The sequence below is a fragment of the Trematomus bernacchii genome, unplaced genomic scaffold (assembly GCF_902827165.1).
Source record: "Trematomus bernacchii unplaced genomic scaffold, fTreBer1.1, whole genome shotgun sequence".
NCBI classification, from domain to species: Eukaryota; Metazoa; Chordata; class Actinopteri; order Perciformes; family Nototheniidae; genus Trematomus; species Trematomus bernacchii.
This window is the reverse complement of record NW_022987623.1, coordinates 453,667-470,819: the sequence shown is the minus strand read 5'-3', so window position 1 is coordinate 470,819 and position 17,153 is coordinate 453,667. Positions and strand designations below refer to the sequence as shown.

Below are 17,153 nucleotides of genomic sequence, written 5' to 3'. Positions count from 1 at the left end.
AATCTCACAGTTTTACCTTTTTCTCAGATTTTGACATTTTTCTCGGATTTCAGATGTTCTCAGATTCTGACTTTTTTCTCAGATGTTGATTATATTCTTAGATTTCTGACTCTTTTTATCAGAATTCTAAGCAAACAAACTTTTTTTTTAATTCTAACTATTCCTCAAGATATTTCCTTCCTATGGCTTCCTATATCCTAAGTATGTCTGATTAATAGCAAGAAATCAACTTGGGCTTACTGACGCCACAGAGCACAGCCTCGACGTTTACCATTTTAATTAAATTATGGATATTCAATACAGAGTTGTCAGCAACAATTTTTTATTTATCAAAGTGACATTAAAAACATGTTTGCTATCTTCTTCTGCTCATCTTCACTGCAGCTCAAACATTTCCTGTAAAAGTAAAATAATATTAGATAAAGAGGAAAGGTTTTGCTGTGAATTCTTTCAGCTTGTATTTGAAAGTGCCTACCTGCTCCAGATCCTTCTCCACATTAATGTTAGAGGAGAGTTCCTGCAGCAAACACAGCGCACGTACACGTACATATTTAAAGTCAAACAGAAGATGATGCATTTCCTGTATTTCCATCAGGCACACAGCATTTCATATGCAGCCTGACCTTGGAGTTATTTAGTTTGCTCTTACAAAATCCTGTGTGATGTTTCTGTTAACCCTTCGTTGAAACAGAGAGGGTGATAAAAGCTGTGCTAAAAGAGGAATTTGGTACTTTGTGAATAAATATGTCTATGTCTGACACTCACACTTAAATTACAAGATGTAAGGGTGTAATAAATGTGTAATATGGGTGAACATATTGAAAGAAATCACAGTCATTTTAGCGTAGATATTAATAATTAGAACATAGTAATTAATTAACCGTATAAAATGTTGTCTTAATGTACATTATTTAATTTAATATTCTGTTCTTGTACATATCATATTCTATTTACATGTATATAGACTTCTTGCACAATTGTTTTATTATATGTTGCATTGTTGGAGGAGCTCAGGTCAGAAGAATTGTGTGTGAAGTAGTGGAGTCAAAATACTTTGTGAATAAATATGTCTATGTCTGTTTCACTAACATTATAATGTATGTTTGAGTGAAACTCTGAAGAAGAATTTGTATGATAAAGTTATTTATTTATTTACCTCCAGGGAGACCCTCCTCTCTGCTGAGCTCTGCTGAGCAAACACAACGGCATCGTGGACGGAGAGGAAGAGATTACTGCGGGAAATATTCCCGTCATCAAACGCTCCTCCGGTCTCCAGCTCCTCATACACCTGAGCTGCAAGACAACACATATCACAGGAAGATTTAAAGGTCCCCTATTATACTGTTTTTCATCAATATATCACAGGTCTCAGATATATACAGAGCCTGTCTCTGATTGGCTGAAACACCAAACAGATCATTGCAGCATCCCATAATCCCCTCTGTTTCAGCCCTGTTTCAAAAGTGCTGATTCTCTGTCTGTTACTTTAGATGAAAAATAAGGAGCCACTCCCCACGCCCCTCTGAGAGAGATTTGGTTACAAAGAACTCAATGGTGCTCTAGGAGGAGATTCAGGTGATAAGGTGGGGGGGGTTTACCTTGGTTGCTGATTGGCTAATGGTTACCAAGCCAAAACATCGTTATGACATCATAAAGTGGCCAAAATCTGATCAGCTCATTTTCAGACAGGTTTTTATATAAATGGATCAGGACAAAAAGAGAGAGAATCTTTGTTCCTGAAACTTTCAGAGTCTCTTTACACAGAGGGGACACATGTTGATGTAGAAGAGACATGAAGAAGAGGGGACACATGTTGATGTAGAAGAGACATGAAGAAGAGGGGACACATGTTGATGTAGAAGAGACATGAGGAAGAGGGGACACATGTTGATGTAGAAGAGACGTGAAGAAGAGGGGACACATGTTGATGAAGAAGAGACATGAAGAAGAGGGGACACATGTTGATGTAGAAGAGACATGAAGAAGAGGGGACACATGTTGATGTAGAAGAGACATGGAGAAGAGGGGACATATGGTGATGAAGAAGAGACATGAAGAAGAGGGGACACATGTTGATGTAGAAGAGACATGGAGAAGAGGGGACACATGTTGATGTAGAAGAGACATGAAGAAGAGGGGACACATGTTGATGTAGAAGAGACATGAAGAAGAGGGGACACATGTTGATGTAGAAGAGACATGAAGAAGAGGGGACACATGTTGATGTAGAAGAGACATGAAGAAGAGGGGACACATGTTGATGTAGAAGAGACATGAAGAAGAGGGGACACATGTTGATTAAGAAGAGACATGAAGAAGAGGGGACACATGTTGATGTAGAAGAGACACGAAGAAGAGGGGACACATGTTGATGTAGAAGAGACATGAAGAAGAGGGGACACATGTTGATGTAGAAGAGACATGAAGAAGAGGGGACACATGTTGATGTAGAAGAGACATGAAGAAGAGGGGACACATGTTGATGTAGAAGAGACATGAAGAAGAGGGGACACATGTTGATGTAGAAGAGACATGAAGAAGAGGGGACACATGTCGATGTAGAAGAGACATGAAGAAGAGGGGACACATGTCGATGAAGAAGAGACATGAAGAAGAGGGGACACATGTCGATGAAGAAGAGACATGAAGAAGAGGGGACACATGTCGATGAAGAAGAGACATGAAGAAGAGGGGACACATGTCGATTAAGAAGAGACATGAAGAAGAGGGGACACATGTTGATGTAGAAGAGACACGAAGAAGAGGGGACACATGTTGATGTAGAAGAGACACGAAGAAGAGGGGACACATGTTGATGTAGAAGAGACATGAAGAAGAGGGGACACATGTTGATGTAGAAGAGACATGAAGAAGAGGGGACACATGTTGATGTAGAAGAGACATGAAGAAGAGGGGACACATGTTGATGTAGAATAGACATGAAGAAGAGGGGACACATGTTGATGTAGAAGAGACATGGAGAAGAGGGGACACATGTTGATGTAGAAGAGACATGAAGAAGAGGGGACACATGTTGATGTAGAAGAGACATGAAGAAGAGGGGACACATGTTGATGTAGAAGAGACATGAAGAAGAGGGGACACATGTTGATGTAGAAGAGACATGAAGAAGAGGGGACACATGTTGATGTAGAGGAGACATGAAGAAGAGGGGACACATGTTGATGTAGAAGAGACATGAAGAAGAGGGGACACATGTCGATGAAGAAGAGACATGAAGAAGAGGGGACACATGTCGATGAAGAAGAGACATGAAGAAGAGGGGACACATGTCGATGAAGAAGAGACATGAAGAAGAGGGGACACATGTTGATTAAGAAGAGACATGAAGAAGAGGGGACACATGTCGATGAAGAAGAGACATGAAGAAGAGGGGACACATGTCGATGAAGAAGAGACATGAAGAAGAGGGGACACATGTCGATGAAGAAGAGACATGAAGAAGAGGGGACACATGTCGATGAAGAAGAGACATGAAGAAGAGGGGACACATGTTGATGTAGAAGAGACACGAAGAAGAGGGGACACATGTTGATGTAGAAGAGACATGAAGAAGAGGGGACACATGTTGATGTAGAAGAGACATGAAGAAGAGGGGACACATGTTGATGTAGAAGAGACATGAAGAAGAGGGGAAACATGTTGATGTAGAAGAGACATGAAGAAGAGGGGACACATGTTGATGTAGAAGAGACATGAAGAAGAGGGGACACATGTTGATGTAGAAGAGACATGAAGAAGAGGGGACACATGTTGATGAAGAAGAGACATGAAGAAGAGGGGACACATGTTGATGTAGAGGAGACATGAAGAAGAGGGGACACATGTTGATGTAGAAGAGACATGAAGAAGAGGGGACACATGTTGATGTAGAAGAGACACGAAGAAGAGGGGACACATGTTGATGTAGAAGAGACACGAAGAAGAGGGGACACATGTTGATGTAGAGGAGACATGAAGAAGAGGGGACACATGTTGATGTAGAAGAGACATGAAGAAGAGGGGACACATGTTGATGTAGAAGAGACACGAAGAAGAGGGGACACATGTTGATGTAGAAGAGACATGAAGAAGAGGGGACACATGTTGATGTAGAGGAGACATGAAGAAGAGGGGACACATGTTGATGTAGAAGAGACACGAAGAAGAGGGGACACATGTTGATGTAGAAGAGACACGAAGAAGAGGGGACACATGTTGATGTAGAGGAGACATGAAGAAGAGGGGACACATGTTGATGTAGAAGAGACACGAAGAAGAGGGGACACATGTTGATGTAGAAGAGACACGAAGAAGAGGGGACACATGTTGATGTAGAAGAGACACGAAGAAGAGGGGACACATGTTGATGTAGAAGAGACATGAAGAATAAGGGACACATGTTGATGTAGAAGAGACATGAAGAAGAGGGGACACATGTTGATGTAGAAGAGACATGAAGAAGAGGGGACACATGTTGATGTAGAAGAGACATGAAGAAGAAGGGACACATGTTGATGTAGAAGAGACATGAAGAAGAGGGGACACATGTTGATGTAGAAGAGACATGAAGAAGAGGGGACACATGTTGATGTAGAAGAGACACGAAGAAGAGGGGACACATGTTGATGTAGAAGAGACATGAAGAAGAGGGGACACATGTTGATGTAGAAGAGACACGAAGAAGAGGGGACACATGTTGATGTAGAAGAGACACGAAGAAGAGGGGACACATGTTGATGTAGAAGAGACATGAAGAATAAGGGACACATGTTGATGTAGAAGAGACATGAAGAAGAGGGGACACATGTTGATGTAGAAGAGACACGAAGAAGAGGGGACACATGTTGATGTAGAAGAGATACGAAGAAGAGGGGACACATGTTGATGTAGAAGAGACATGAAGAATAAGGGACACATGTTGATGTAGAAGAGACATGAAGAAGAGGGGACACATGTTGATGTAGAAGAGACATGAAGAAGAAGGGACACATGTTGATGTAGAAGAGACATAAAGAAGAGGGGACACATGTTGATGTAGAAGAGACACGAAGAAGAGGGGACACATGTTGATGTAGAAGAGACACGAAGAAGAGGGGACATATGTTGATGTAGAAGAGACATGAAGAATAAGGGACACATGTTGATGTAGAAGAGACATGAAGAAGAGGGGACACATGTTGATGTAGAAGAGACATGAAGAAGAGGGGACACATGTTGATGTAGAAGAGACATGAAGAAGAATGGACACATGTTGATGTAGAAGAGACATGAATAAGAGGGGACACATGTTGATGTAGAAGAGACACGAAGAAGAGGGGACACATGTTGATGTAGAAGAGACATGAAGAAGAGGGGACACATGTTGATGTAGAAGAGACACGAAGAAGAGGGGACACATGTTGATGTAGAAGAGACACGAAGAAGAGGGGACACATGTTGATGTAGAAGAGACACGAAGAAGAGGGGACACATGTTGATGTACAAGAGACATGAAGAAGAGGGGACACATGTTGATGTAGAAGAGACACGAAGAATAAGGGACACATGTTGATGTAGAAGAGACATGAAGAAGAGGGGACACATGTTGATGTAGAAGAGACATGAAGAAGAGGGGACACATGTTGATGTAGAAGAGACATGGAGAAGAGGGGACACATGTTGATGTAGAAGAGACATGAAGAAGAGGGGACACATGTTGATGTAGAAGAGACATGAAGAAGAGGGGACACATGTTGATGTAGAAGAGACATAAAGAAGAGGGGACACATGTTGATGTAGAAGAGACATGAAGAAGAGGGGACACATGTTGATGTAGAAGAGACATGAAGAAGAGGGGACACATGTTGATGTAGAAGAGACATAAAGAAGAGGGGACACATGGTGATGTAGAAGAGACATGAAAAAGGGGGGACACATGTTGATGTAGAAGAGACATGAAGAAGAGGGGACACATGTTGATGTAGAAGAGACATGAAGAAGAGGGGACACGTGTTGATGTAGAAGAGACATGAAGAAGAGGGGACACATGTTGATGTAGAAGAGACATGAAGAAGAGGGGACACATGTTGATGTAGAAGAGACATGAAGAAGAGGGGACACATGTTGATGTAGAAGAGACATGAAGAAGAGGGGACACATGTTGATGTAGAAGAGACATGAAGAAGAGGGGACACATGTTGATGTAGAAAAGACATTTTGCACAATAGGTGACCTTTAAACAGAGTGAAACAAAGGCTTTTATCTCAAACTGTGTATCACCACAGAGTATTTACCCAAAGCAGGCACGTACGTCGTTGTATGATAAGAGTTTACTTAATCTCAGTGTCCTTCAGACCTTAACACTTCTTGTTGAATGAATGATTACATCTCTGTTTCTTTGCAAACAACTGTGAAATTCTCCTGAGTACATTTAAATAAGATCTTACCTTGAACGTTAGCCAGGTACAGTTTAATGCCCAGCGTCGTGTAGCTGGAGTTCATCTGGGAGGGGAATAAAGGAAAGGAGAGTGTTGGAATAACTAGCATTTTCGTACACTCACTTAAAAATGATAGCATTTAAGGGTGTAATAAAGGTGTAATATGGGTGAACATATTGAAAGAAATCAGAGTAATTTCAGCGTAGATATTAATAATTAGAAAATAGCAATGAATGAATCAACCGTATTTAATTTTGTCTTAATGTACATTATTTAATTTCATATTCTGTTCTTGTACATATCATAATCTATTTACATGCCTTCTTGCACTAATTTCTATTTTTGTATTTTATTATATAAATTGCATTGTTGGAGGAGTTCAGATCAGAAGAATTTCATTGCCATTTCTACACTGTAGCTTATGTACAGAGATGGGAAGTAGTGGAGTACAAATACTTTGTTACTGTACTCAAGTACATTTTTCTGCTATCAGTACTTTACTCCACTACTTATTTTTCTGACAACTTTTTACTTTCTACTTCTTACATTTTGAACACAAATACCTGTACTTTCTACTTCTTACATTTTGAACACAAATACCTGTACTTTCTACTTCTTACATGTTGAACACAAATACCTGTACTTTCTACTTCTTACATGTTGAACACAAATACCTGTACTTTCTACTTCTTACATGTTGAACCCAAATACCTGTACTTTCTACTTCTTGCATTTTGAACACAAATACGTGTACTTTCTACTTCTTACATGTTGAACACAAATACCTGTACTTTCTACTTCTTACATTTTGAACACAAATACCTGTACTTTCTACTTCTTACATGTTGAACACAAATACCTGTACTTTCTACTTCTTACATGTTGAACACAAATACCTGTACTTTCTACTTCTTACATGTTGAACACAAATACCTGCACTTTCTACTTCTTACATTTTGAACACAAATACCTGTACTTTCTACTTCTTACATGTTGAACACAAATACCTGTACTTCTACTTCTTACATGTTGAACACAAATACCTGTACTTTCTACTTCTTACATGTTGAACACAAATACCTGTACTTTCTACTTCTTACATGTTGAACACAAATACCTGTACTTTCTACTTCTTACATTTTGAACACAAATACCTGTACTTTCTACTTCTCTCATTTTGAACACAAATACCTGTACTTTCTACTTCTTACATGTTGAACACAAATACCTGTACTTTCTACTTCTTACATGTTGAACACAAATACCTGTACTTTCTACTTCTTACATTTTGAACACAAATACCTGTACTTTCTACTTCTCTACATTTTGAACACAAATACCTGTACTTTCTACTTCTCTCATTTTGAACACAAATACCTGTACTTTCTACTTCTTACATGTTGAACACAAATACCTGTACTTTCTACTTCTTACATGTTGAACACAAATACCTGTACTTTCTACTTCTTACATGTTGAACACAAATACCTGTACTTTCTACTTCTTACATGTTGAACACAAATACCTGTACTTTCTACTTCTTACATTTTGAACACAAATACCTGTACTTTCTACTTCTTACATGTTGAACACAAATACCTGTACTTTCTACTTCTTACATGTTGAACACAAATACCTGTACTTTCTACTTCTTACATGTTGAACACAAATACCTGTACTTTCTACTTCTTACATGTTGAACACAAATACCTGTACTTTCTACTTCTTACATGTTGAACACAAATACCTGTACTTTCTACTTCTTACATGTTGAACACAAATACCTGTACTTTCTACTTCTTACATTTTGAACATAAATACCTGTACTTTCTACTTCTTACATTTTGAACATAAATACCTGTACTTTCTACTTCTTACATGTTGAACTCAAATACCTGTACTTTCTACTTCTTACATGTTGAACACAAATACCTGTACTTTCTACTTCTTACATTTTGAACACAAATACCTGTATTTTCTCCTTCTTACATGTTGAACACAAATACCTGTATTTTCTCCTTCTTACATGTTGAACACAAATACCTGTACTTTCTACTTCTTACATGTTGAACACAAATACCTGTACTTTCTACTTCTTACATTTTGAACACAAATACCTGTACTTTCTACTTCTTACATGTTGAACACAAATACCTGTACTTTCTACTTCTTACATGTTGAACACAAATACCTGTACTTTCTACTTCTTACATGTTGAACACAAATACCTGTACTTTCTACTTCTCACATTTTGAACACAAATACCTGTACTTTCTACTTCTTACATGTTGAACACAAATACCTGTACTTTCTACTTCTTACATGTTGAACACAAATACCTGTACTTTCTACTTCTTACATGTTGAACACAAATACCTGTACTTTCTACTTCTTACATGTTGAACACAAATACCTGTACTTTCTACTTCTTACATTTTGAACACAAATACCTGTACTTTCTACTTCTTACATGTTGAACACAAATACCTGTACTTTCTACTTCTTACATTTTGAACACAAATACCTGTACTTTCTACTTCTTACATGTTGAACACAAATACCTGTACTTTCTACTTCTTACATGTTGAACACAAATACCTGTACTTTCTACTTCTTACATGTTGAACACAAATACCTGTACTTTCTACTTCTTACATGTTGAACCCAAATACCTGTACTTTCTACTTCTTACATGTTGAACACAAATACCTGTACTTTCTACTTCTTACATGTTGAACCCAAATACCTGTACTTTCTACTTCTCACATTTTGAACACAAATACCTGTACTTTCTACTTCTTACATGTTGAACACAAATACCTGTACTTTCTACTTCTTACATGTTGAACACAAATACCTGTACTTTCTACTTCTTACATGTTGAACACAAATACCTGTACTTTCTACTTCTTACATGTTGAACACAAATACCTGTACTTTCTACTTCTTACATGTTGAACACAAATACCTGTACTTTCTACTTCTTACATGTTGAACACAAATACCTGTACTTTCTACTTCTCACATTTTGAACACAAATACCTGTACTTTCTACTTCTTACATGTTGAACACAAATACCTGTACTTTCTACTTCTTACATGTTGAACACAAATACCTGTACTTTCTACTTCTTACATGTTGAACACAAATACCTGTACTTTCTACTTCTTACATGTTGAACACAAATACCTGTACTTTCTACTTCTTACATTTTGAACACAAATACCTGTACTTTCTACTTCTTACATGTTGAACACAAATACCTGTACTTTCTACTTCTTACATTTTGAACACAAATACCTGTACTTTCTACTTCTTACATGTTGAACACAAATACCTGTACTTTCTACTTCTTACATGTTGAACACAAATACCTGTACTTTCTACTTCTTACATGTTGAACACAAATACCTGTACTTTCTACTTCTTACATGTTGAACACAAATACCTGTACTTTCTACTTCTTACATGTTGAACACAAATACCTGTACTTTCTACTTCTTACATGTTGAACACAAATACCTGTACTTTCTACTTCTTACATGTTGAACACAAATACCTGTACTTTCTACTTCTTACATTTTGAACATAAATACCTGTACTTTCTACTTCTTACATTTTGAACATAAATACCTGTACTTTCTACTTCTTACATGTTGAACTCAAATACCTGTACTTTCTACTTCTTACATGTTGAACACAAATACCTGTACTTTCTACTTCTTACATTTTGAACACAAATACCTGTATTTTCTCCTTCTTACATGTTGAACACAAATACCTGTATTTTCTCCTTCTTACATGTTGAACACAAATACCTGTACTTTCTACTTCTTACATGTTGAACACAAATACCTGTACTTTCTACTTCTTACATGTTGAACACAAATACCTGTACTTTCTACTTCTTACATTTTGAACACAAATACCTGTACTTTCTACTTCTTACATGTTGAACACAAATACCTGTACTTTCTACTTCTTACATGTTGAACACAAATACCTGTACTTTCTACTTCTTACATGTTGAACTCAAATACCTGTACTTTCTACTTCTTACATGTTGAACACAAATACCTGTACTTTCTACTTCTTACATGTTGAACACAAATACCTGTACTTTCTACTTCTTACATGTTGAACACAAATACCTGTACTTTCTACTTCTTACATGTTGAACACAAATACGAGTACTTTCTACTTCTTACATTTTGAACACAAATACCTGTACTTTCTACTTCTTACATTTTGAACACAAATACCTGTACTTTCTACTTCTTACATGTTGAACACAAATACCTGTACTTTCTACTTCTTACATGTTGAACACAAATACCTGTACTTTCTACTTCTTACATGTTGAACACAAATACCTGTACTTTCTACTTCTTACATGTTGAACACAAATACCTGTACTTTCTACTTCTTACATTTTGAACACAAATACCTGTACTTTCTACTTCTTACATGTTGAACACAAATACCTGTACTTTCTACTTCTCACATTTTGAACACAAATACCTGTACTTTCTACTTCTTACATGTTGAACACAAATACCTGTACTTTCTACTTCTTACATGTTGAACACAAATACCTGTACTTTCTACTTCTTACATGTTGAACCCAAATACCTGTACTTTCTACTTCTTACATTTTGAACACAAATACCTGTACTTTCTACTTCTTACATGTTGAACACAAATACCTGTACTTTCTACTTCTTACATGTTGAACACAAATACCTGTACTTTCTACTTCTCACATTTTGAACACAAATACCTGTACTTTCTACTTCTTACATGTTGAACACAAATACCTGTACTTTCTACTTCTTACATGTTGAACCCAAATACCTGTACTTTCTACTTCTTACATTTTGAACACAAATACCTGTACTTTCTACTTCTTACATGTTGAACACAAATACCTGTACTTTCTACTTCTTACATGTTGAACCCAAATACCTGTACTTTCTACTTCTTACATGTTGAACCCAAATACCTGTACTTTCTACTTCTTACATGTTGAACCCAAATACCTGTACTTTCTACTTCTTACATGTTGAACACAAATACCTGTACTTTCTACTTCTTACATGTTGAACACAAATACCTGTACTTTCTACTTCTTACATTTTGAACACAAATACCTGTACTTTCTACTTCTTACATGTTGAACCCAAATACCTGTACTTTCTACTTCTTACATGTTGAACACAAATACCTGTACTTTCTACTTCTTACATGTTGAACACAAATACCTGTACTTTCTACTTCTTACATTTTGAACACAAATACCTGTACTTTCTACTTCTTACATGTTGAACACAAATACCTGTACTTTCTACTTCTTACATGTTGAACACAAATACCTGTACTTTCTACTTCTTACATGTTGAACCCAAATACCTGTACTTTCTACTTCTTACATTTTGAACACAAATACCTGTACTTTCTACTTCTTACATGATGAACACAAATACCTGTACTTTCTACTTCTCACATTTCCCAAACAGGCTGGTTCCTTTAGTTTGAATGTGTGTTTGGTGGCGTGATCATTATTATTTAGAGTCATTGCGTGCCTATTGATTTGAACACGATCCGTGTATCCATCATTTCCTGGTCTTCTCTAAAGAAGAGGGACCAATGAAAACGTTGTCATGTTGCCGTTGTTCAGCATGGAAACATTCATTAGCTAACAATGACATTATTGTTCTATTAATATAAAGGGAGGTCAGGTACTCTTTAAAACAGCTGCTAGTTATGGGTACTTTTTACTGAAGTACATTTCAAAGCCCTCTTTACTTTTACCAGAGTATTTTTAAACACGAGTATCTGTACTTCTACTTGAGTAAATGTGTACTTTTCCCACCTCTGCTTTTGTGCATTTGACAATAAAACCATTGAATCTTTGATCTTTTCCCAATTATTTTTCATTGTAAACGCTTCTAACCTTTATCAGCGTGTTGATGCCCGTCAGGTCCATGAAGCAGACGCCTGGCAGGTCCAGGATCAGTGTGTGGAAGGGGGTGGGCTTCAGCTCCAGGGTGGGGGGGGGGGGATCCTGCTCCCCCACATTGGCGTCACCAGAGTGGAAGTTAACGTAGCTGGTGCGGGGGCTGCTCGTATCAAAGTCATCCTGCATCTCCAGCTGAGAGATGATCTGCGTTCAGAGGAGAGAGGAAGGTCACGGGAGAATAACATAATAAATAAAACTTGGTCTGTGGTCTATTGTCCGTGTGCAAGGTCCTCAACAGCCTTATTATATTATATCTATGAATGTTATAAGTATATATCTTTCTTTCATTTTTCTGTATTTATTAATTGTGTATGACTTTTTTCCTACTATTACGAATTGTGTTATTTGTAGTTTACTTTTAGTTATTATATTGTATTTATTTCCTTGCCTATCTTACCTTCATGTATTAATCAGATACTGCATGCATGTGTTAACCTCTGACTTGAATTATGTTCTAAGTTTGTTCTCTGTTCTGTGTCAAATTGTTAAAGCACTTTGAGCTGTGTGTGAATAGAGTTATTATTGTTTAAATTATTTTATAAACGTGATCCCACCTGAGACTTCATGGTCACCAGAGAGCTGGATTTCCTCTTCCTCGCCTCCTTCCTCTCCTCTTTCTCTTTCCCCTTCTCCTCTTTCTCCAAGAACTTCCTCCTGGCCAGGATCAGTTTTCCAGGATCCAGTCCGGTCTGAAAACAAAAATAAACATAAGAAAAACTGCACAAAATATTCACAAAGAGTGACAGAAAAAAGGTGGAAGGTCAATTGTTTAACGCACCTTTTTAATGACCCTCTGACGAAAAATTTCGGCATTTGCAAAGTAGAGTGGGGAGCAATAATTCACTATTTTCACACCTGTTATTGAAATGACCTGTGGAGATATTGCAAAAAGATTGAACACAATTCCTCTGAGACTATCTTTGCAGCAACCGAACATATTCAGTTCTCATACCTTACTGTACACTTTAGGGTTTTTGTAGATGTCTGTATCCATAATCTGAGCGACTGCAGAACCATTACGACTGTGAGAAACAACATTTAAATTAAAAAACACATTAATATACACTCTACTGCTTTTCATTTTGGTTTAAAAATACGGTGTCAGACAGGAGCAAACACACTACAATGGCACAACACATTTCCATCAGGAGAAACACGCTGCAGCCTCAGAAACAATGCAAATATAAAAACACAAATGTGCCAAAACACATGCAGAGGAAGAAACATCTTCACCAACTTTTGCACCTTTTTGCCATCGTATAAAACAGCTTATTACATGGCTTAGTTGTATACTCGATTCTGATTGGTCAATTCAGAACACGTGACACGTTGTTAATACAGTAGTACAGACCGCTGTCAAGGACTATAATGACCGTTGCTAAGGAGGATCAAGGGGAAAAAAGGAAAATAGGGTAAAAGACGGAGCGCTGGACGTCAGATAAATCACCAGAAGAAGGCAGACAGGAAGTGAACACTAACAGGGACACGGTATGGGCTACAGACAGGAAGTGAACACTAACAGGGACACGGTATGGGCTACAGACGGGAAGTGAACACTAACAGGGACACGGTGTGGGCTACAGACAGGAAGTGAACACTAACAGGGACACGGTATGGGCTACAGACAGGAAGTGAACACTAACAGGGACACGGTATGGGCTACAGACAGGAAGTGAACACTAACAGGAACATGGTGTGGGCTACAGACAGGAAGTGAACACTAACAGGGACACGGTATGGGCTACAGACAGGAAGTGAACACTAACAGGAACACGGTATGGGCTACAGACAGGAAGTGAACACTAACAGGGACACGGTGTGGGCTACAGACAGGAAGCGAACACTAACAGGGACACGGTGTGGGCTACAGACAGGAAGTGAACACTAACAGAAACACGGTATGGGCTACAGACAGGAAGTGAACACTAGGAACACGGTATGGGCTACAGACAGGAAGTGAACACTAACAGAAACACGGTATGGGCTACAGACAGGAAGTGAACACTAACAGAAACACGGTATGGGCTACAGACAGGAAGTGAACACTAACAGAAACACGGTATGGGCTACAGACAGGAAGTGAACACTAACAGAAACACGGTATGGGCTACAGACAGGAAGTGAACACTAGGAACACGGTATGGGCTACAGACAGGAAGTGAACACTAGGAACACGGTATGGGCTACAGACAGGAAGTGAACACTAGGAACACGGTATGGGCTACAGACAGGAAGTGAACACTAGGAACACGGTATGGGCTACAGACAGGAAGTGAACACTAGGAACACGGTATGGGCTACAGACAGGAAATGAATACTAACAGGGACACGGTATGGGCTACAGACAGGAAGTGAACACTAACAGGGACATGGTATGGGCTACAGACAGGAAGTGAATACTAACAGGGACACGGTGTGGGCTACAGACAGGAAGTGAACACTAACAGGGACACGGTATGGGCTACAGACAGGAAGTGAACACTAACAGGAACACGTATGGGCTACAGACAGGAAGTGAACACTAACAGGAACACGGTATGGGCTACAGACAGGAAGTGAACACTAACAGGAACACGTATGGGCTACAGACAGGAAGTGAACACTAACAGGGACACGGTATGGGCTCTGTAGAGTTTAAGGACTTGTGGATCAGAAACTATAAACAGAGTTGGACAGTGCTACCGTAAAGTTGTTGTTGACGCAGTTCCAGCCGTTGGTGCACCGTGGAACGGAGTTTTTTTTCATAGCGGAAGAAATAGGAACATTTTTTAGTCAATAAAATAACTTAAATGAATATTGGGAGTCGACTCATTAGCTTGTTTAGTACAGTATCTGGCCGTGTAATAAGTGGGATAATGTGCAGAGTCGGGTCTTCTTTTCCCCATAATGACCGCCTCGCTGCACATGATCCCTTACTTGCATGGAGTTTACTCACAACTGGGTCTTGAATATGACCACCAGGATGGAGAAGCCCACCCCGACAGCCACTCCGTACGGCAGGCTGAGGAAAAAAGTTGCCAAGAACGACACGACCCACACACACTGCAGGAGAAAGAATAATACAAATTAAAATAACATATGGGCAGTGGCGGCCGGCCCATAGGGGCGCTAGGGGCGCCGCCCCCCCTCTTCCCACATTAAAAATTAAAAAAATTAAAAAATATATATTTAAAAAATATATTTTTTATTTTTATTTTTATTTTTAATAAACAAGGTAAATATGATATAATTGGTATCAGTAAAATGTATAATCTACAATAAAATCTCTTTTAAAATTGTGTTACGATGTCTAAAGTTACTGATAAGTCACATGTTTCCTGCCTGGCCTTGCCCGTGTATCATTACTCTCTCTCGCCTGGGCGCTAGCACAGCGCCCAGATGAGAGTGCAGCAAGTGCAGCAGAAGCCAACTGTTGCTATCTTTAAACTATGCCGCCGAAACATAATTTCAGCCAATCAGCGTCGTCAAATATGATGGTCACAGGGCTCCTACGTGAGCGCCCGGTGCAGTCTGTGAGTTGTTTGGACTCGTATCCAAGGAGACAAAACAGGAAGCTGTCATACACTCTGGAAGCTACCATTAGCAGCTAATGAAAACTCAGTTTTTGACATAAAAATGGAATTATGGATCATCAATCATTTTTCAAAGTGACAGACACATTGGATTAACCTATGGATTAACCTTCAGCTGCGTTTTTCTCGTTTTTGATCAGAATTGTTATTCTGCAAAAGGTGAGCATATCTCCATGTTTTGCTACCTAAAGCTACGTCGTGTGATGTCTGTATTTGCTTCCCCTGTCGCGAGTTCTGATCGCTCAGTGATGATACTTATATTTCTAGAATCTGTGGAATCTCAGCTTGTTAGCACAGTTTATGCTGTAGAAACTATGTCCAGGACAAGGTGTTTGGATGTTTTGGAAGATTCATAGCTAACCACACTGAAGTTATGGAGGTATTGATCAGTCTTCTCATATTTTTAAGCCTCAAATTGTCCTTCCCCCCCTCCCCCCCTCTAACATCACCAGAAGTTATAATTTAGGGGGTCTTTTCTCAAAAAAATGCCCCCTAGTATTGTTTGATCACCATTTCCACAGCCCCACCTAAAATATTTTCCACCAGCCGCCACTGCATATGGATAATCTTATTGTGCTGCAATATTATGCAGTTTCATCCCACAGGCCATACGACTGTTAAACACCTGCACTTTTGAAAGAACATCCATAACTTTCGTCTGTTTGCAACTCATATATATCAATATTCCAATTACTGCATATAGACTATTCTGCACAATTTCTATAATATTCTTTTTTATTGTATTTACTTGTATCTGTGTTATTGTGTTGCCCTGTTGGAAGAGCCTGTGACCTAAGAATGTCATTGTCATATCTACACTGTAGCTATTTACAAATGACAATAAACGCCTTGAATCTTGAATGTATTGCATCTGAGGCTTTCACTCACACAGTCCAGTCTGCTCTTCTTCCACAAGTAGTACGGATCAGAAAGCTGCAGCAGAGTGTTCTTCAGATTCACTGCTATTAGAGCTCCGAGCACCGACTGAGAAACAAACACCTGTCAGTATGCATACATTCATCTTTATCTTACCTTTACCATCATTACAAAACACTCTGCTATATAACACGTGCAATATTATTAATAATGTTCTATGATAACGTGCAATTGCCACTACGTTTTTTTGCACTATTCAATACTGC

At 38.6% G+C, this 17,153-nt stretch overlaps 1 protein-coding gene across 1 annotated transcript in view; it reads right to left on the bottom strand.

The window, feature by feature from the left end:
• Positions 1–313: 313 nt before the first annotated feature.
• LOC117484379 (solute carrier family 26 member 9-like) overlaps positions 314–17,153 on the bottom strand; it is a 35,664-nt gene continuing 18,824 nt past the window's right edge. Inside the window, exons 11-20 of the mRNA XM_034132835.1 lie at positions 16,900–16,995; positions 15,375–15,481; positions 13,392–13,461; positions 13,218–13,310; positions 12,994–13,128; positions 12,374–12,583; positions 6,429–6,483; positions 1,157–1,293; positions 476–517; positions 314–396 (exon numbers count right to left, since the gene is read on the bottom strand). Of these exons, the coding sequence (XP_033988726.1) occupies positions 376–396; positions 476–517; positions 1,157–1,293; positions 6,429–6,483; positions 12,374–12,583; positions 12,994–13,128; positions 13,218–13,310; positions 13,392–13,461; positions 15,375–15,481; positions 16,900–16,995 (966 nt within the window). The 3' untranslated portion in view covers positions 314–375. The remainder of the gene's footprint in view (positions 397–475; positions 518–1,156; positions 1,294–6,428; positions 6,484–12,373; positions 12,584–12,993; positions 13,129–13,217; positions 13,311–13,391; positions 13,462–15,374; positions 15,482–16,899; positions 16,996–17,153) is intronic.